The sequence below is a fragment of the Chelmon rostratus genome, chromosome 5, assembly GCF_017976325.1.
Source record: "Chelmon rostratus isolate fCheRos1 chromosome 5, fCheRos1.pri, whole genome shotgun sequence".
Taxonomy (NCBI): Eukaryota; Metazoa; Chordata; class Actinopteri; order Chaetodontiformes; family Chaetodontidae; genus Chelmon; species Chelmon rostratus.
In genome coordinates, this window is record NC_055662.1 from 28,843,979 (window position 1) to 28,864,784 (window position 20,806).

Below are 20,806 nucleotides of genomic sequence, written 5' to 3' on the forward strand. Positions count from 1 at the left end.
ACACTAAATCTAAAATGAAGCAAGAAATGTGGTGTGAACATGTTGTCTCTCACATTTTATTTGATTATCAACATCAGGTCAAGAGTGTGAGTGTTGAAACTGTAACATTTAATGCATTAACTGACTCCCAGTATCAGGGGAACAATGTATGTACTGAACAAATGAACAAAGTATTCATTTTTGATATGTGGTAACACTTCTTGTGCAATCAGTGAAGAGGTCTATGTGAATACTTGAAATATTAGTGACACCTGTACTTGGCAGCAGGTGAAACACCTGCTCAGGTGGATTGAGGTCAGGTGACTTTGAGTTAGCCATTCATAAATCATTGCATGGTTGGGCCATTAATATTATGTTACAATACAATACAACATGTAGGAAATATGAATAATCAATAGTGACACCAAACCCATTACACACACCGTTATATAAACGAATTCAAAGGCGTGTCGGGGTAGTATAAGAACATTAATAAACTAATGCGCCCTTGAGGATTAAGATGTTGAATAAGTCAAATGAACCTTAAGAGTAATCAACCCACTCATCCCACAACAACAAGCAGAAGCGAAGACGGACGTGTGTTGGAGTGAAACTTCTTGTGTTAGCTGCTTCTCTTCTTTTCCTGTTAGCATCGATGCTGCTGTCAAGTCGTACGTTAATAAACCGATGGTAACGGTGTTAGGGCGCGGTGCAGCGCCAGTTTTCATACTCACTTAGCTTTTCAACATACTTTGCTGATTTACTCACTCTTTTGTATTCAAAACACGTGCGCAAGTACTTTGTGCCCATCTTTGTGCCTTCACGTTTTTAGCGCGACGATTTTTTTGCGAATCTGAACGCTGTGAGTGCAGGAAGTTGGCGTTTCCCATGTTTCCTGAACACAGCACGATGAACAGCGCGAGCAGCTGCCCGTACCGCCGTGATGTGAAGGAGGGGGGAGGTGAGCCGAGCTGGAGGCTCGTTCAGCCATGTTAGTTTTCTCTGCCGTTCACGAACGATGAGAGAGAGGAGCCATGGCCTTGTCATTGAGCGGAGACGATGAGGAATATGATTCAGAGTCTGAGCAGGTCAGAGCTCCTACTTTTCATTATGTGACCTCACGGTGTGTTTTTGTCAAAGTGTGCCGTCTGAAAGGAAGCCTGTTGTGAGCGGAAGGGGGCTTTTCTTCACTTGTTTCGGGTTAACGTTAGGTTTTCACCCGCTCTTCTTCTCTGTATCTGGCCGGGTTGAAGCGAGAAATGTGTCTTTTAAACCTTCTGCTGCAGTTCATCGGGTTACACAGACGAATATTTAGCTACCTTAGCTAACGTTAGGTGGAAGCTACTGTTCTCACAGTTAAATACACTTCGGCTGCCGATCAGAATCGATACCCCGACCGTCCAAACACACCGTGTCCTCTCCACCGTGGACACCATCCATCATGTTAGCTACAACTGACCCATTTTTGTGCTGACCTCCTCTGAACACCGAGCAGGTTCATCCAGTCGTGTTTTAAATCAGTGGCTGTGACCAGAAACTCAACGTTTTCCTTTAATTAGCTGTAAGACTGTATTAGCAAAACCTGTGATTTACACATGTGCACTTACTAACACCCCATGTGTCCTCTCAGAAAATGCTTTACTTGTGATTTATTTCCTGTCACTTCCTTAGCTTCACCTCAGCAGTCTGCGCCTTTAACGAAGACTTTCGTGTTGTTTAGGCAGGGACCCAGGAGGGGGATGGGGAGAGGGAACAATGAAGTAGCTCTGCTTCTGTTACTTGGAAGTCCAGTGGTTCTCAAACTGGGGTCCAGTGACCCCTCAACCCCCCCAGAAAGTTATGCTCCTGCTGGATTTAAACAGAAATTTCTCCACTTGTTTTGCACCAGGAGGAGGAATATACAACACTGCTGATGCATGTTGTCTTGTGAGGCTCTTTGAGTCAAAGTTTTCATTTGTGGTGTGGAGTGCATCTGTAGTGGGGGCCGCTGCATGAATGCTCTGCAAGAGGGCGTCTGGGATGTTGCACAAGTCTCCTTCAGACATTTGGCCCTTACAGCTCAGAAGAAATATGAGAAGTGCTGACATAAGAGCCAGCTCCTTGTGCTTCTTACACAATGTGTTTATACCTACAACACCCGCCAACAGCTCGTCAGGGAGGGTATTTTTGACCTCGTCTGTTTTGATTGTTGAAGGCGGTTACGCACTCCGATTCGTGTTGAGGACCCCTGTACATGAGCAGCAAATGACGAGCCGTGTGACTTCCTCCCACTGAAATCCACGCTGAGGCTGAGTCAGACAACCGCGCTTAGAATATAGGCCATGTTTTTGTTCGCAGACCTCAGGAACCAATCCCAAATTCCTGACATATTACTGCACAGAGTTACAGTAAAGGCGGGTCAGCTGATATCTGCGTTGGTGACCGCGCTCTGCGGAGTGGATGAGTCTGCTGTGATTTGTTTGTAGCCACAGTTTTATGCCGCTTATTTATTGTAGTAAGAGCGAAGTGGCGAGGTAGAGGGCCGTCCTGGAGCGAGGTATCCAAACATTTCCCGATTGCACAGTGTATGATGAAACGAGATGAAATATAGAGGATGGAAGAAATGTCAAGTATTTGTTGTGGTAAAACTTTGCATGGACACTTTAATTCAGTCTGCAAGCCAGATTTTAGGTGTGATAATAGAAAAATGGTTGCGTGACACTGGTCAGGGAAATAATGAAGCAGCTGAACTAAAACAACAGTGTGTTGTTGACAGCCACCCGTGCAGCAGCAGCAGCAGCCCCTCCTTGATGTCCCACTCCCATATTTCCACGGTCGTCAAATGGATTTATGGAAATCTGTCAGATGGATTATTCCCCATCTCCACCAAAGTGTCCATCAGTAACAGCAGGCAAAACACAACCTATTGTGCCTAAAAGAAAACATATCTTTCCAAATCCTCCTGAGGAAAAAATAAAATCAGAGCATTAATGATCTGCTGAGATGGTTCTGACACAGTCAGCAGATTCAGGGAGGCTTTCTCTCCCCTTTCCAGGTAAAATCACTCAGAAAACACGAGTCTAGATTGTCGTTAGCCTGGAACGTCTGGTTCCGTTTGCTTCCAGTCTTACCTGTTTGACCTGTCCATATCACACTGCACAAAAGAAATCAACATGTGCTGAAATGCAACGCAGCAACAGAAGAAGAAAAAAAATGACATCAGAAGAGTCCTCACAGCCTCGCAGTACATCACAGCCTCCCACTGTGGGCTTATTTTTATCCATCTCTTGCAGTCTTCAAACAGTTGCCACCAGCAATGCAAACGTGTTGCTAAGGTAACCTCTCCTGCTAGAACAAGAATCACTGTAATGGTCTATGATTTGTCTCATTTTCATAGCGCTTTACAGTCCTGCCATGGCAACAGGGAAGAGGCTAAAAATAAATGTGAGAAATTGGCAAAAGTGAATTTTGAATAATAGATTCAAGACTGTGTGTGTGTGTGTGTGTGTGTGTGTGTGTGTGTGAGTGTGTGTGCGCGTGTGCGCTCCCTCACAAATCTTTAATCATCAGGCTGCCTTGTCTTTCATTCACCCCACTGAGTCACACAGATCATATGTACACTGTTCTCCAGGAAGGTCAGAGCTGTGCTACACTTTGATTAAATACGTGGTTTTGATCTGCTAACTTCCACCATCATTTCATTTGACGCCAGTCCAGATTCTCACATCCAGGGCTGACACAATTACTCAATTAATTGATTAGTTGATCAACAGGAAGTTTATAATCTATTGATCATTTAAGCATTTTCAGTTTCCAACTTCTGAAATGTGACTTTTTTCTGTTATTCTTTTATTCATAGTTTCAGCTGTAAAGTGTAAACTGAACATTTGTGAGGGTTTTTTTTGAGTGTGTTGAATTTGTTTGTTTGAATTTGTGGCCTTGGGCTGTGGGACATTTTATAGACCAACCAATCACTCATCGAGAAAGCAGACATTTGTACATCACTTTATTTTTTTTGATACTTTTTATTTATTTAATATTTTCAATTACAAGAAAGAACAAATGAACAAGTTGACAACAGACTGTCAAGAAAGTAAAACAAGAACACAAACAAGAACGTGGGGGCTCCTCGAATGGTAACACTATAATTAATGTCCAGTGTCTTTACTTGTTAGTGTGTGCCATCCTCAGTTGATTTGATAAAAGCAGTCCATTTCTTCCGTTTCCTGTGAAAGATTGTTCCACTAGATCTGAGAGAGAACGTCATCTTTTCCATTAAACACATCTCCTTCACTCTGTCAATCCATTGGTTAATGCTTGGAGATTCAGTTTTATACCAGCATTTTGTTACAGGCCATCAACATTATTTTACATAAATACCAGTCTTTTTTAATAATCACATTTTCGTTTAAAACACAAAAATAGAGGACCATCACATCATTAGGAATTGTGCATCCCAAGATCTTTCCCACAGTAATACATACAATACCCCAAAAAGTTTGAATGTTTGGGCATAGCCAGAATATATGGGAGTGGTCTGCGTTCATGTTTCCGCGCTGCAGCGGAAGCATTGTTCTAGTGATTGAGAGAAATTTGTGTGTTTTACTTAAATACCAGCACATGTCTGATGTCCTATAACAATGCCCTGTTCTTACACTGTCATTTGATGAACAATATGTAAAAACCTCTTCAGCTTCAACTCTTTTCTACCAGGAGGGTCCTTGAGATCCCCCCCATCTTAACAAAGAAATACACGAAGATTGAAAATAAATACCTCTAGATGTTTTAAGTTGGCTTCTAATTGTCAAAAAGCAGCGGGAACAGCCTGTTAGGACTAAAACAGAGTAATCATCCGTATGTCGTGTTGATGCATGTAGGCATCATTTTCATACCTGTCCTGATCCTCAGGTTCAGCAGCTCAACACCGATGAGCTGCCTAATCTGCAGTTTCAGTTTCAACCATGATCGCGCTTAAAGACCTTCGTCACGTCACATTTGTTTTTTTCCAGGCATAAACTTGTCACCCTCCACTTAGTCTAAAGTCTCCAACCCTCTCACTGTTTGTCCTCCAGCAGCGGGCGGCCAACCGGCCGAAGCCCAAGGTGGGGACGTCGTCGGCCGTTAAGCTGCCGTCCAACCGCAGCTCGTCCGGAGCCAGACGCCGGAGGACGCGCTGCCGGAAGTGCGAGGCGTGCCTCCGGACAGAGTGTGGAGAGTGTCACTTCTGCAAGGACATGAAGAAGTTTGGAGGGCCAGGACGCATGAAGCAGTCATGCATCATGAGACAGTGCATTGCGGTAAGTTAGTTAAAGGATAACTTTAGTTTTTTACAACCTGGACCTTATTTGTAGCATTAAATACGACCATTTATTCACCCAGAAGACTTTGGTGGCATTTGGAGTCGTTTTGAAGAAATTAGCCCCAGAGGAGCGGCGCGTATATCCGTATAATGCGAGTACTCGGGGCATCCATGCGCAGCCTCTATAAACACATAATCTGCAGCGAAACTCGTTCATATTCCAATATTTAGTTCTGATATGCTGGTGCTATTCCCCTCTGAGCCGGCGGTCGGCTAGTTTAGCTGTAGTTTGGCACAGCTATGGTTCGTTATTGCGTATTCGTAGCCGACCGCCGCAGAGTCAGCCGTGTTGTGGCTGGCTGCTCGCAGCGCGCGGCGTTCGGTAATGACATCATCCACGTCAGAGGTAGTTGTCTAGAGACGCCGGATGTTGATAACATGCCACCACGGGCTCAGAGGGGAATAGCACCAGCATATCATAACTAAATATTGGAATATGAACGAGTTTCTGCAGATTATGTGTTATATAGAGGCTGCGCATGGATGCCCCGAGTACTCGCATTATACGGATATACGCGCCGCTCCTCTGGGGCTAATTTCTTCAAAACGACTCCAAATGCGACCAAAGTTGTCTGGGTGAGTAAATGGTCGTATTTAATGCTACAAATAAAGTCCAGGTTGTAAAAAAACGAAAGTTATCCTTTAAAGGCAGCACTTTTGCGTTGGAGTTGGAGTTTTAGAAAAAAATCTGAAACGGTTATATTTTATGACACAACATAACGTGCTTTGTTAAATTAAATGTATTCATTCCTGCCTGTTCATGACGTTTTGTTGTCAATCCATGCAGCCGGTTCTGCCTCACACGGCGGTGTGTGTGGTGTGCAAAGAGGCCGGGAAAGAGGACACACTGGAGGAAGAGGAGGACAAGTTCAACTTCATGCTGATGGAGTGCTCCATCTGCAACGAGATCGTCCACCCCAACTGTCTCAAGGTACAGAGGGCCAGGCTGGGAACAGTTGAACGACTCCACCTCAGTCAAGTCATTTACTCGGTGACTCATTTCTGTTAAAGTAGTGTGCCAGGAATCCCGAGACATCTTAACTTAATGTGAGTGACTCAGGCAGCTGGACTGTATTCACTGAAGGTAACTGGATGTGGAATCAGTGCTGTTTATATAACACTGAACACACTCAGCGTGTTTATGGCGCAAGTGTGACACCGTCATGTTTGAGGGTTTGACTCCCACCACATGCTAAAGAAAGCGAGGGACTGGGGATGAAACGTTAACTGAATGACCAAAAACTGAGTTTGTTGCATTAAAAGGATGTGAGACGGTAGACCTCACTAGTCGCAGTGTTAAAAGCTTTTTGTAAGATGAAGACAAAAATAAATGTAAAGCTGAACACACCCTGTTTGTAACTGTTAAAACTCAGCAGGTCGTCGCTAGCACAGGCTTGGTCAAACCAGTTTTTCAGACAAGCGCTGTCTAGTTGTTCTGCAGCGTAGTGCAGGTATTATATATCTTTTGTTTGGTTTATACGTAACATGCATATTTAAGCTCCTCACGTCTTTAACTCCACTTCCCTTTTCTATCTAATGCACGAAGCTGCATGTTAACTATAGCTGAGGTTAGACTGTGCTGACCTGCCAAACAGGCACACATCACAGCAGTCCCTTTCACTTCCCTTGTCTTGTTTGTGTTGAACAAACGGCACACGGGGCTCCGTTACAGCCTGTTGTTCTTGTTGAAGTCCTGCTTGTTTTCTTGTCAGGTGAGCGACGCCTCAGGAGTGGTGAACGATGAACTCCCTAACTGCTGGGAATGTCCTAAGTGCAACCACGCCGGGAAAAGTGGAAAAGTGAGTAGAAATATGTGTGAGTCACAGGATTCAGATTATGTAACTGTTTACTAAGAATGTGTTGGAAGTATTTTCACAATTACCACTAAAGATTTCTGACTTTGAGTGTAACTCATCGATACCTGTTGCTTTCTTAAGGCAGTACTGCGTTCTGTATTTCAGTTAATGTGTGGTGATCAGTTTGCCACTTCCTGTTTATGCTCTCCTAGTTTGAGAAAGTCATTCACATGTGACCGTCTGATGCAGAAGCAGGAAACCGCTGGCACACTGTTGTGTTTTGGTCACAGCGATGAGTTGATTAAACCTTCATTAAAGCTTGTAGAACATTTGGTTTTCCCGGTCACGATAGGCTAAAGGTATAAAGTTGTCTCGCAATTTTTTCCCCCTTTGGTATTGAAGCAAAAAAGGGGTCCGGGGTTCAAGTACGCGTCCAACCTCCCCGGCTCTCTGCTGAGGGAACAGAAGCCTGTGAAGGAGGAGGGGGACGTTTCTTCTGCAGCCAAGAGGAGACCAGACCGAGAGGAGACCCCCAGGTTCAGACCCGAGGAGTCTCTGCACCGACAGCCGCCACTGCTCTCCCCCTGCAACCTGCCCCGGCCCCGGCCCGAGGACAAGCTGAGGAAGAAGAGGAGGCTGTTTGAAGAGGACGAGGACGAGGATCTCGGTGTGAGGAAGAAGGTTTGTGTCATTCACAGCGACTTAGATGTAAGTCTCTCGGGATAATTCCACTCATACCAAACCAGTAACAAACAATTCTCATTCTGCTTTTTCCTGCAGGAAAAATCAGATGATCCTTATTTTTCCAAACTTCTGCACCAAATCAAGACAGAAGAGGAGGACGAAGACGCATACGAGGAGGAGAATGAAGAAGGAAGGGAGCCTCACTTCCGGAGTGTTGTAGAGAGGAAAGGGCGTTTTGGAGACGTCGAAGAAGAAGGGGATGAGAAGGACCCCCAGAAAGAACTTTTGAACCCCTTCATTAAAACGCCCATTGGAGACAGCGATCAGTCTCACTGCAGCTCTCCGCAGGCCGGCCCCAGCAGCGAGGGCGGAAGTGAGACCCAGGAGAAGGGTCCGCGTCCGAAAGCTCGCCGTAAGCGCCGTTTACCTAACAGAGAGCTGAGCCGAGAGCTGAGCAAAGCACTGAACCAGGAAATCCAGAAGACGGAGGACTGCCTGGCCAACGAGAACCGCCAACCCCTCAAGGTGGAGCCGGAGACGGAAAACGAGGAACCCAAGAGGTTGTTCCGCAACGGCAGCGAGCTCGGGGATCAGAGGCCCCACCTCAAGACCAAAGAGATGAACGGGACCCCCTGGGAGCTGCGCCACTTCTACCCCAGTCAGATCACTCCACTGGGCTTCAACAGGAGCACCCCGACCAACCGGCCAGTGCCCCCACACTCCCCGCCCAAGTGTGTCCAAATGGAGAGGCACGTCATCCGGCCCCCTCCGATAAGCCCGCCCCCCGACAGACTACCTCTGAAAGATGGTAAAACACATACGATCCAGCGCGAGGTCTGGATGAAGATCTTCGGCCACCTCACACACCAGGAGCTGTGTGTCTGTATGAGAGTCTGCAGGACCTGGAACAGATGGTAAACACATGTTTGTCCGCGCTTAACGTGCACAGAGTGTACAAATATTCCCTTCTTTACCTTTTCGTCTACTCTGCTCTGAGAGTAGCACAAAGACGTAACGCTCACCACAGGTTTCTCTTTCTGACGCGCAGGTGTTGCGATAAGAGACTTTGGACGAAGATCGATCTGAACCGCTGCACCTCCATCACCCCCCTCATGCTGAGCGGGATTATCCGCCGGCAGCCAGTCTCCCTGGACCTCAGCTGGACCAACATTTCCAAGAAACAATTAAGCTGGCTTATCAATAGACTGCCAGGTACGTGAACTGTGACTGATTCTCATCTCTCGTTTGGTTTGCTCGTTCTGCCTCAGTTTTAAAATGCTGCTGTGTCCTTCAGGTCTGCGGGTGTTGAAGTTGTCGGGGTGTTCTTGGGCCGCTGTTTCGGCGCTCTGCACCTCCAGCTGCCCTCTGCTGCGCACCCTGGACGTCCAGTGGGTGGAGGGGCTCAAAGACGCTCAGATGAGGGACCTGCTGTCCCCCCCGACAGACAACAGACCAGGTACGTCAGTAGTGGGGGTTTATTCCTGCCTCCCTGCTTAAATGTTTGAATGCGTTGTGCCACGAAACATAAAAATCGATCGGTGGTCTTCTGCACGTGACCGCCTGACAGGTCAGCTGGATAACCGCTGCAAGTTGCGGAACGTGGAGGACCTGCGGCTGGCGGGGCTGGACATCACCGACACGTCCTTACGTCTCATCAGTCGACAGATGCCTCTCCTGTCCTATCTGGACCTGAGCTACTGCAACCACATCAACGACCAGTCGGTCAACCTGCTGACGGCTGCAGGGACCACGACCAGGGACTCCCTCACAGAAATCAACCTGTCAGGTGAGAAGTGAGCGGCAGCAGTGCAGGAGCACACAGCTGCAGGGGGTCCTGCACCGTTACAGGGGCTGACACAGAAGTGTGTGTTTCCAGATCCAGATATGTCTCTGTGGAGTTTTAATAGACAAGTGTGCATCACATCCTCAGTAATCCAAGATGTGTGCAGCAGATACTGGATAGAAACTGGAAAACCAACCCAAAAAAAACAGAATAAAGAGTCAACTTGGTGTGATGTTAAAGAGAACAAACGGTTTGGGATGATTTGCCAGGATCAAACTAATAGAAAGTATTTTTTTTGTCCGGTTTGCAGCTTCGTCCTGCAAATCTGTGAATATAAACTGAACTTTAGAAAAGCTACACATCACTTTGTTCTGTTTAAGTAAAGGTGACAGGTGACGATGAGCCAGCAGGTCAGGACACCACAACCCTCAAACCACAGCAGATTCTTACAATTAAATTCCCCCATCCTGCTGTGCTTTTCCCACTGTGACATCCCGAAATGTCTTCAGTCTGAAAGGCTTCATGCTGCTTCACAGAATGTACTTAAATTGCTGCCACAGGTAACTAATTTACTGTTTGGATGCACCTGGATAGGCAGGAAGAAGAGGCTACAAAGCTGTGCTCACAGTATTTATCCATACTGGGCACTCCTTCATTCTGGACCATGTGAGCAGACACACCTTCAGTCTGAAGGTTTCCAGTGTTCATTGTGGAGGATGGATGTTTTACATTAACACAGTGCAGGCAGGGTGCATCACAGCTCATTTTAATGACAGAATATACACATAATACTGCAGTTTTACGTCATGCAGCCCCTCTTGAATGCTGCACAGTTAGAGGTGAAAGTCGAAGCTGTCTTTGTAAATAGGTTGTAAATGAGTCAGCCTGCTGAGGCCAGTTTCAGTCGAGCCCAGGGGAAAGAGTTGGCTGTTTGCTACGTAATTAGCATTTTGCCCTACTTCCATAATCTCCATGTGCTTTGGGATCTTGTATTTTCTTTGCAAAATGCATCAAGAAAAGAGGAGAAAACTAAATGACTTTCAGATTATCAAGCCACAAACCCTTTTCCAATATGAAGCCTGTGACTGATTTTTGTTCTCTCTGCTTCCCTTCAGTTTGTAACCGGGTCACAGATCATTCCCTAAACTTCTTCAAGCGCTGCGGGAGCATCTGTCAGATCGACCTTCGCTTCTGCAAGCAGGTGACCAAGACGGCCTGCGAGAGGTTCATCGCAGAGATGTCAGTGAGCGTACCGTTCAGACTGAAGGAGGAGAAACTGCTGCAGAAGTCCAGCTAGTTCCTAACGGGACAGACACGATGAAAGACTCGCTTTGCACTTAAAGGAACAGCTTTCTTCTTTTTGAACTGCTTCTGTGAGAAGTCTCTGAAACTGAAGTGAGACGGACTTCTGCATGGAGATCAAAGATGAACTCTAACATCAGCAGGTGAACAGAAGAGGAAATGGCATGCATGTATCCGTGTTGAGATTGTACTTTTCTAAAGACGAGCTTGTAATTGGCTGTTGGGTTGTTTATTTTTATTCTTTAAATATCTGAAAACAGTATTTTTCTACAAGCATCATTTCATCGTTTACAGCGTGTCAGGAGCTAAATGTCACAGAGAGAACTGAACATTGTCCCCTTCCTCAGTTTGCCTTCATACGAGTGTCCTCTATGTGCCAAAACCTGTGTTTGACGTCAGTATAACTTCAGTATCAGACAAAAAGTAACTTAAATATCTGATTAATGATCAGAAATACTTACCCGAATATTTAGAATGTATTTGAAGGATGATAAAACGAGTAAACATATTCAGATTCCTGTTGCACCCTCATGTCGACACTTACCTTAATACCTTTATGAACTGTTTAGTGTTGTGATTGACGGGGTTTCTGCAAACATTTCAACATTAATTTATTGTTTTTTTTATCACAGTTTGTATTTATTCATTTATTCAGTAACTTGACGTGTCAGCGCTGGGTCAAATAATGCTTACAAATAATTTATCAGTGAGTGCTTTGAGCCTGCTGCAGCATCCAGTTGATGGGGTTTAACACCCAAAAAGCCAGCGGCAGGAAGTTGGCGGTCATGCCAAACGTGTGACTAACAGCTCACCTCACACTGACTTCCTATCATGCAGTCAGCCTCACACATCTGGCTCTTCAGACAGGCTTAAATTAACAGCTAAGTGAAAGACTTTTGCAAATAACTCACTTGCAAATGTTGATAACTTCATACAGTAGGTGTTGTGTGTATTTTGGGGTGTGTTGTGCTGTAATCTATCACCTCAGGTGGATGTGATAATGTTTATATTTGTAAATCCAAAAACTAAGTGCTAATATGCATTAAAAGACTTTCATTTGTACCATCTCCGAGTCTTGTTTGGTTGATGCGATGCTTGAAGCGGAGGTGGAGAAGATCAGCAACTACTCAATGGACATTCATGACATTTTGTACAAATGTTCATGCTCCCCAGAGGATGAATCCTACGGACTTCGTGGTTCAAGACCATCCTGGAGAGGCTCAGCTGCTGACAGCGAGGATGGAGCGAGGTTCACCACTTAGTGAACACACGCCTGGATAAAGGATGTTAAAACATGGGCCCTTTATCCATGTAGCGTCTCAGCTTTTTTTGGAATCAGTGTTGCAAGACAAATATTATACAGCTAGAATATAAAATGTAATGGTATAATATTTAAAACTAATGTAAACTTGTGCAGTAACAGTACACATATACTGCATATGCTGTGATGTACATCTGTGGTTTTGAGTGAAACGTCTCTACAACTGGGTGCCATTAAATTTGGTGCATAGGTTCACATCTCCTGTGAAGGAAGAACTGTGATAACTGGTGATCCAAAAGTAAACTTTCAACACAGCGCCGTCATCAGGTCACAGTTTTACGTTGGACAAGACTTGTGACTAAATGTCTGCAAGACAAGTGCATCAGCTGTACTTCATGTTAGCATGCTAACACACTTAACTGCAACGGCTAATATGATAAAGACTATACCTAATATCCTACACTATACACTAAACATCAGCGTGTCCTGCTGACGTTAGCATTTTAAGCTCAAGCTCCAGACTTTTCCCAGGTTGGGAACCACTGATGTACAGCTCATATATTGTTTCTCAGTGCAGGGAGTTTCTATTGCACCTGTGGAAGAAGTGCTACACACAATTTCCCAGAGCCAAATCCTAAGAAAAGTGAAATCCTGCAACTCCTCATATCTGACGAACTACAAACACAACCTCAAAATGATGCAAAACAGATAATCAATCATCAAAATGGTTGATTATTTTGTGTTAATTAATCAACTGATCATTTCATCTGTAATTATTTCTATATCCAAGATGGTACAGGGACACAGCTTGTGATGCACGTGTATACAAAAAACAGACTTTAATTAAAATCTTTAATTACCAAAATAAAAAGTTCAACATTCCCAAATACAAAGACCAAACCTTGCACATGATTACACCCCCTCTAAAGGAAAAGTGCGTCCTGCTCCGCTACTGTGCATGACTGTAGGGGACATCTTTACTGTAATAGCAGCAGTGTGGACTTTGAGTGGGGACAGCACAGAGCTGGATGCTTCTTAATGAGCAGGATTAGGGGGAAAGAAAACCAGGAGATTGAGTTTCGTAGGTGGAGAAGAAGGGGAATAACATAACCAGTGTCATACAGGCTCTCGTCATGCTCTGGTTCAAGAGGGAGAGATACGTCAAGCAAATCTATGCTGATTAAACACATTTTCAACCACTTGACAGGAAAACAAACTCTGTTATAATAAACTAACCCAATCCCAGGGACATTTCAATAATCTGATATTACACAATTTAAATCAAATGGAAAAAATATAGATATATACATCTCATATGGATCAATATATGCAACTGTACATTAGCAAGTCATTGTTTCTATATACTTTCTATACCACAGGTGTCAGTAAACTCATAGCTATATCTTGGAATAGTTAGGTCGATACATCACTCCTACGTAAGAGAAAATCAACGAAAACGCATTAAGACACTTCGTTCCACCTCCAACGATATACAACGAGAAAAATAAAAACATTCAGAGATTCACATCCACAGTTCAGCTGGAAATCAGGGAAGATGGTTGGATGAGTTAGCACCAGTTTTTGTCTTCAGTCTCCACTAAAGTGCTGAGACAGGACAGAGGTGACAGCGGAGGTTAGCTATTGCTGTAATGACCGACTTCGTATCACCATTTAAATGTGTGATGCATTACGATAAGCACTTCTATGACAAAATAAGTGAATACAATAAAATCGATGATGCATTAACTTCATCATAAATCACAGATTTCCTCAGATCACGACGGCAGAGCGCCTGCTCGTCTGCGGGCCGAGTAACGCAAAGTTTCGCTTGAAAAGAAAACAGGATCGATGATTTGCACTTAGTTGTTTCCACTGACCTAAACGAAGTCGAGCTCCATCAGTCAAGCTTACGTTTTCAGTAAGTATTCAAGAGTGAGTACACGTGCTACCTCAGCCACCAGTACTGGTCATAGTTAGCTGTGGGGTGTGAGCTGTGGTGTGTTAACACAGTGTGAACAAAGTGCTCTCTGGTGAAACAACAGCCACGCACTGGCCCAACACAGTCGAGGGGGAAAAACGGGTGAGAAGCATCAGGGTGTTACCCATTATTTGGCACCTAATTCAGTCACCTCCTCTCTCCTGTGGTGAGGTTCAGTGTGTGTGTGTGTGTGTGTGTTACTAAGATATGTAGTCACTTGCAGCAGTTGTAAAGAGAGGTGCTTTTATAGATCCTCAGCAGTGCTGAGTGCCAGCTACAGTTTACAGGCAGGTCTGAGGGTGATGAGTTGTGTTTGACAAGACTGCACGTGGCTCAGTGCCACACATTCTTTGCTTTGAAAAACTGTAAGAAAAGCAAAACAGACACTTAGGAATGAGCACAGATTAGAGATATGTTTACTTGAGGAATGACTCATTGGCGGGTACGGTCCTACATCCTGCCCACTCGTGAAACCGAAGAGTCAAATTCTTCAGAAAAACATGTTTCTCATAATATTTCAATGTGCAAATAATGTGAGAATTTAGGGAATACAAACATGGAGCATCCACAGAAAAGGTCTTTTGTGGATTCAAAGGTTGTGAGCTGCATGGGTGATTTAAGGTACAGTCTCAGTCTGAGCTGCCGCTCTGAAGCGGGTGCTGCGGTGTTGCAGCGGCGCATTAGGACTTGAAGACGTGCACGGCCCGCACGACGTACTGCCTGCAGATCGGGCACTCGTTCATCCTCTTGCCGCACTTCGTGCAGGTGACCATGTGACCGCACTCCAGGAGAACGCAGTCGATCATAGCGTCCATGCAGATCCGGCAGAGGTTGTCGTCGTGGATCGTCAGCGGACCCTTCTCACCATCTGCAGGACAGAGACACAGAGAGGTGACTGGAAATGTTAAGAACAGACAGAGTGATGCATCATGCACCGAGGAGGAGGGGGGCAGCTGAATAAAACACCTCATCTTATCCAGGGCGCCTTATCTTGGTGAGGTCATGCTCACAATCTCCTAAAAATGTCAATGCCTGTTATGGCTACATGTCATGATGTTTCTATGACAACCACACAGTCTTTATCACTACCGCAGTTGTCAGTATAATTAGCTGCACATGTTGAACACACGCACAGATGACCGAGGGACATTGATTTCACGGTGGATCAATGTTCCTGTAGCATGACAAATGACACTGAAACGTTCAAATTTCTGTTCCTGACGGGCATTAATGAACGTCCACTTTCATCCTCGATGAAACAGAACCTCACAGTGAATGCCGTTCCACAGGGGGGGGGGGCCACATGCAGGGCAGAACGAATGAGAACGGGTTCACGGTGAATACAGATGTGGTGATAGCACTGTTCGTACGACGGAGAGGCGAGTCACAGGCGGCACATGTGACCACGGCAACAGTGGCGAGGAATCTGCGAGCCTTACCTCCAATGGCACCGTTGCAGATAGGAGGGGTGGGAGGGAAGGCCACCACTTTAGTGTGGGAAGAGCAAGGCAAGCAAGAGACATTTCAGCATGAGTGCACGACCAAACTCCCTGCTTATTACTAATATCATTGTAATTATTATTGCCTGCGGTATACAACATCGTCAGAGGAAGCTGATGGAGATACCAGGTTTCTATTGTTAAAAACAGGATGTGGTTTCAAATACTGACATCGACAACAGTGCGTGCACAAATTAAGCGGTGTCTTACCTGTGGTTACAGTACTGCTCACATTTTCCACTGCAAGAAAAAGAAATTACCGTTACTATAGCAACTAATTATAGGCAGCTCTACAGAATATAGCCAGTACTCCGTGTTCAGTAGATACATTCTATGGTAAATCTGATTAATTCAAATAGCATTAGAGCCGACGACTGATACACAAAAGCCCACAGTATTGACTCAGAGTGACACAGTTAATACCCACATGATTTCCTGTTTTCCTCCGTCTCTCTGTACAGCCTGCTGACGCGCTCCACCAGCTCCCACTTCTCGCAGCACCCTGAATAGTTGACAAAGTTTCTGGCCAGGATCTCCTTCAGCTGCCTGACAGACAGCCCCTCGATGTCCCTCAAGCTGGAGATGTCTGAGAGAGACGCTCTGGCCCGATGGCGTGTCTGAGGACTGACCTACGTGGAGCAGAAATTAGAGATGACATTAGTGACGAAATATGGTTGGAAGATGAGATTGCCATGACAGTCTTGGCTGGTAGCAAAATATTTTAATTACTTGACAAGCAGTTTCATGCAAAACAGTGAAATGAGGTGACACCTGTGACAAAAGCTGCACTCAGAATCAATAGAAATGTAATTAGTCTTGACACTTCCTGCAATTCAAACTCTATTTTTTCAGTGTGCATCATAAAGGGGTTTATTACTGCTTCTCTGGTGCAGTTGTTCTTTTTTTTTTTTACTTTAATTTGAAGTACACTGAGACACTGGATGTTTTGCAGCACAGGAGAAAGCTGTTTCAGAAAGCATGTTTAGCAAAACTTTCTGGTGTGAAGCAGAATCTCTGGCTAATAAACTGCGTTTCATCCTGTTTTCATTCAGATCCAGCCAAGGATTTTTAGGCATTTACATCCCATTTCCAATTATTAATTTCTTCCCGTGCACTACAAAAGTTGCAACACAAAATTAGATATATACCTGTGTTACTGTGTACTTCTCCCTGTACTCCAGTATCAACATTCAGCAACAGAACTGAAATGCATTCGTCAATACTTCACATATGAATGATGTCATATTAATGACAGCAGGAATGTGATCAGTCACAGGTCACCTCAGGAGTGTGTTCACTGGGGTCCAAGTTGAGGAGAGACACAGACGTGGCATCACCTATATCCTGCAACACAACAGCAGCAATAACAGACGTGAGTATGCTCTACATGCAAGACCGGGCCAGTTAACTGAGGATTAGGATTAGATGCTCTTCAGTCAGCCCATTGATACCTTGGGAACAACAATGTCTCTACCTTCCATTCATAGAAAAGCTTACTGCTCCCTAAGCAGGCCAAGTACAAGTATTTATAGTGGATCCTGGCTGCTTGGAGCTGAGCTCCCTTTTCAGTCCATGGTGCTTCTTATTCTCTTTCTTTTTAGCTGTCTTAAATCACTTTGGTTGTATATGTGTCCATGGTGACATGTCAAGTAGTTCCCAGGGACTCATTTGTGGCAGCTCAACACATGATGCACAAAGATCTGCACAAATGACCTCAAAACCTGTGCAAAAAGACTCTTCAGAGATGAAAGCTTTGTGCCTGCAGGCCACCATTACCGAAAATCCAAACTTTTACCAGTCAGATTAATTATTTTACCTGCCAACTAAGTTTTAAGAACAAACACGAAGAGTCGTTTCAAAACTGAGAGGCTAGTAGGCATACTTCTGTGCCTCAGCGACAAATTAAAGGGATATGGCTGTTTTGTGGTGTAAAAAACATACAAGGCTTAGCCGGTCCTCACCTGGTTGGTATCAGAGCTGTCACTCCTACTGAGCGGCTCCTCTTGAGAGGCGACGAAAGCAGACAGCTCTGAGGCAGACTGCGTGGTGGAAGGTGTCGGCGTATACAGGGAGCGTGAGTGGAGGCTGCCTGTGTCAGGGTCCTCCTCTTCCTCAATGCCTTGGTGACAGAGCACCAAGTCCACCAGGTCTTCTTTTTCCCTGCAGGTATCGGTGGGGATGTTGCGGAGCAGCAAGTACTGACGCAGGTCCCTGACTCGTAGGCGCATGAGTCGCGGCCGCTGAAAGGCTGTTGCCTTCAGCAAATGACAAGTGGCACAAATGCGCAGATTCTCCTGAAGCACGGAGCACAGAGAGCAGAAGCTCTTCTTGCAGTCGTAGCAAATATACTGCAGAAAAAACAAGATGATGGAAATGAAGAAATTTGGTGTACAGCCACAACTTCTACCACGTGTTACTGCCGAAACTTCCACAAAAAATGCTGCATTTGACAAAAAAATACAGCCAAATGTGCCTATTTAACGCTTACCTCAAAATTAAGTTGTGACGCAAAAATTAGAAAAAAAACCAGGAAAAATGGAGAGATAATATTAAACAAATTACATGCACTGGAAAGCATATCAGTGCCAATAGACCTTTCCTGAATTTTTCAATCACTCACATCTGCTCTGCCTCTCCAGGCACAGAGACAGGAGGCAGCTCATTTCTTTTAAGTGACAAACATCAAACAGTAATAAATGCAAGACGTGGGATTCGCCTGGCATGGCGAGCGAGCGAAGCACAGGGTTCAGACAGAATGAGACCCTGAGTCATGCATGAACATGAGCACTCTGAAGGTGATATTACAGAACAAGTAATTCGTCCATCTGTCTCTGCAATCAGCCAGAACAGCACAGTATTGGATTGGTCGCCTCTGGGTCTAAATCAAATTAATCTCAGCTGCTTATTTCCACACTTCAAAATATTGTTTCAGCTCTTTAGAAAACAGTGGTCACTTATGCAATTTGCAATATGCAACATTTTCTTAGCTGTAATGACTAAGGGTTAAGGATATTTTATCAAAAAACAAAACAATAATTATTGCTTTATGCTTGAACAGCCTTAATTGATTTCAGTTTTCATGTTAACTCCTTCAGCCAGACAACACTAAATACATGAAAACCCATCATATAAATGTAGACTTGAATATGAGCCTAAAAAGGTGCACTCTATCTACATAAGTGACAAAAACTAGATGGCTTTCCACAGCCAAGTACAGCAGGTAATTAGTACTTGTGCCTAAAATATTCATTAAATATCCCCCTCTGCTTCTACACATGCACCTTTTTCCTTCTCATTAACTCAGCAGACCAATTAACATGTACTGGCATCACACAGATCATCCAGATACCCACCTTCCTCCTGAAGACTGAGAAGGCCTGGCCACAGGCCTTGCATACAAGACTGGGACTCCCTGAGCTGGTGGGCGGGTATGTGGAGTATCCCGCACTTGGGGCAAATCTGAAGGGTCCAGCACCGGCCCCGAACCCTGGTTGCTGGCCTCTGACGGCCCCAGTACCCATGACTTCATTCAGCAGACCACAGCATGAAGCCCACATGGACGAGGCCCCTGCCTGACAGTCACAAACACCTTCACTTCAGTATTTGCTATCTTCACATTAATCTTGTTGAAGCTAGTGATGACACTAAAAGTGTATGAAACATGAATGAGTTAATCGCTACCAGCATAATTAATGCAAATGGTTTCCACAGAAACAAGTCCTACTGTTTGCATAGAGGCCACATATGAGTGCATATTATAAATGAGATGACTACATGCCTTTACCTACACTGCAGGTTTAACACAATGAAGCACAAACCGTGCAGACAGGAAGAGGAAGCAGCTAGAACTGTCAAAACACAACACAAGCAGACAATTAAGCTACCTATGCTACAGAGTTAAAATATGTATGATAACAAGCTGGCGTTAATGAGCGCAGAAAAACAACTAAGCAAACCTGCAAACAAATTTACTGAAATAATTTCATGCTTAACATTACTGTCAAGTCGGTGTTCAGTGACAGCTGTCAGAGCTGCCGACGGTTTAGACGATTTAGCACAGGCTAGGTAACATAACGTCAGCTCCCCCGATACGGCGACATTAGCTAATGTTAGCAAGCTGCCGCTAGCGATAGTATGAGCAGAAAAAAATGGGAGTTATGTAAAGAAACTGCACCTTCATTGTAGCTCCGGCGTGTCTACTGAGAAAGAACAGACTGACGGTGTAACCATTGCAATACGAAGCGTCACTTATTTAGATGAACTGCCTGAAGCGTCTCGGTGTGATGGAAGCAACGGTCGAAACCCGAGCACTGCCGCTGCTGAAGCTACTGCTGCTGATGCTTCTTCTTCGCTCCGATGCTGCGGCAGCCTGCGCGCTGCTCCGTGGTATTGCTGCCCTCCACAGGCCATATCTGTCCAGTGTTTGATTTCAGATGGTCAGGAGGGTTCACTGTTAAGATATTTTCGCATCACTTACACATTTAATCATATCTGTAACTGTGTTCCTACATCCCCCTCAGGGGTGGCTGTGGAATACAATATATAGAAACCTTTGTCAGCTAATTTTGGTCACACAAGGAAGATTTTTAATCTGACATTCCCGAATTTATTAAAATACACCCGTATGATGATTTTACACTTTTCTTTAAATATGTCTTATTAGGTGTCGATGAAATGTTTAATCGTTTTTAATTTTTTAATGGTCATATTCTATATAAAAAACTAAATTAATCAATTGTAATGTAATTTATTGTAATTTATTGTAGCTAAATTTGGTAACCATGGACCTATCTTTCAAGTATTTAAAAAAATAACGTAATAGTGAATTTCTCCATTGTGAGATCAATAAAGTCTTATCTAATCTAATCTAATCTAGTATTTTTGTACGATCAATTTTGCAAAATAAAATGTTAATATTCATATTTCCAGTTTTGATGGATCTTTACGTTGCTGTTAATTGTAATGCTTGCTTTATTCGTTGTGATTGACTGCACAGTAATATACAAAGTGATACTTTGGTATAATAATTTAAAAACCGTTGCTAAGGTTAATAACGGCACTTCCGGTCCGGCTCGCTCCTCTCGGTGAGCGCGCCAATAACAAGCGTCCCTTCCTGATGACGTCGACATTGGCCGACGCGTCACCGTGTTTTGAGTTTCAGCGCGTCCCCAACCCGGAAAAAGTTG

The 20,806-nt window shown here is 44.5% G+C and overlaps 2 protein-coding genes across 3 annotated transcripts; one reads left to right on the top strand and one right to left on the bottom strand.

The window, feature by feature from the left end:
* Positions 1 to 756: 756 nt before the first annotated feature.
* On the top strand, positions 757 to 11,944 carry kdm2ba (lysine (K)-specific demethylase 2Ba). The gene is made up of 10 exons (XM_041937398.1): positions 757 to 1,067; positions 5,031 to 5,255; positions 6,105 to 6,248; positions 7,030 to 7,116; positions 7,507 to 7,794; positions 7,894 to 8,711; positions 8,846 to 9,009; positions 9,092 to 9,253; positions 9,365 to 9,583; positions 10,696 to 11,944. Exons 1-10 carry the CDS (start codon positions 1,014 to 1,016, stop codon positions 10,875 to 10,877), a joined length of 2,343 nt encoding a protein of 780 aa, XP_041793332.1. The 5' UTR covers positions 757 to 1,013; the 3' UTR covers positions 10,878 to 11,944.
* A 1,040-nt stretch (positions 11,945 to 12,984) lies between these two features.
* rnf34a (ring finger protein 34a) lies at positions 12,985 to 19,951 on the bottom strand. 2 transcript variants are annotated; one of them, XM_041936960.1, is made up of 8 exons: positions 19,795 to 19,951; positions 19,405 to 19,468; positions 18,974 to 19,192; positions 17,582 to 17,968; positions 16,902 to 16,964; positions 16,048 to 16,249; positions 15,831 to 15,860; positions 12,985 to 14,989 (listed from the first exon to the last, which is right to left on the bottom strand). In XM_041936960.1, the coding sequence occupies exons 3-8, from the start codon at positions 19,175 to 19,177 to the stop codon at positions 14,802 to 14,804; spliced, it is 1,074 nt and encodes a 357-aa protein (XP_041792894.1). In that variant the 5' UTR covers positions 19,178 to 19,192; positions 19,405 to 19,468; positions 19,795 to 19,951; the 3' UTR covers positions 12,985 to 14,801. The 2 variants fall into 2 exon arrangements, with proteins under 2 accessions (XP_041792894.1, XP_041792893.1); XM_041936959.1 differs by lacking the exon at positions 19,405 to 19,468.
* Positions 19,952 to 20,806: the final 855 nt, after the last annotated feature.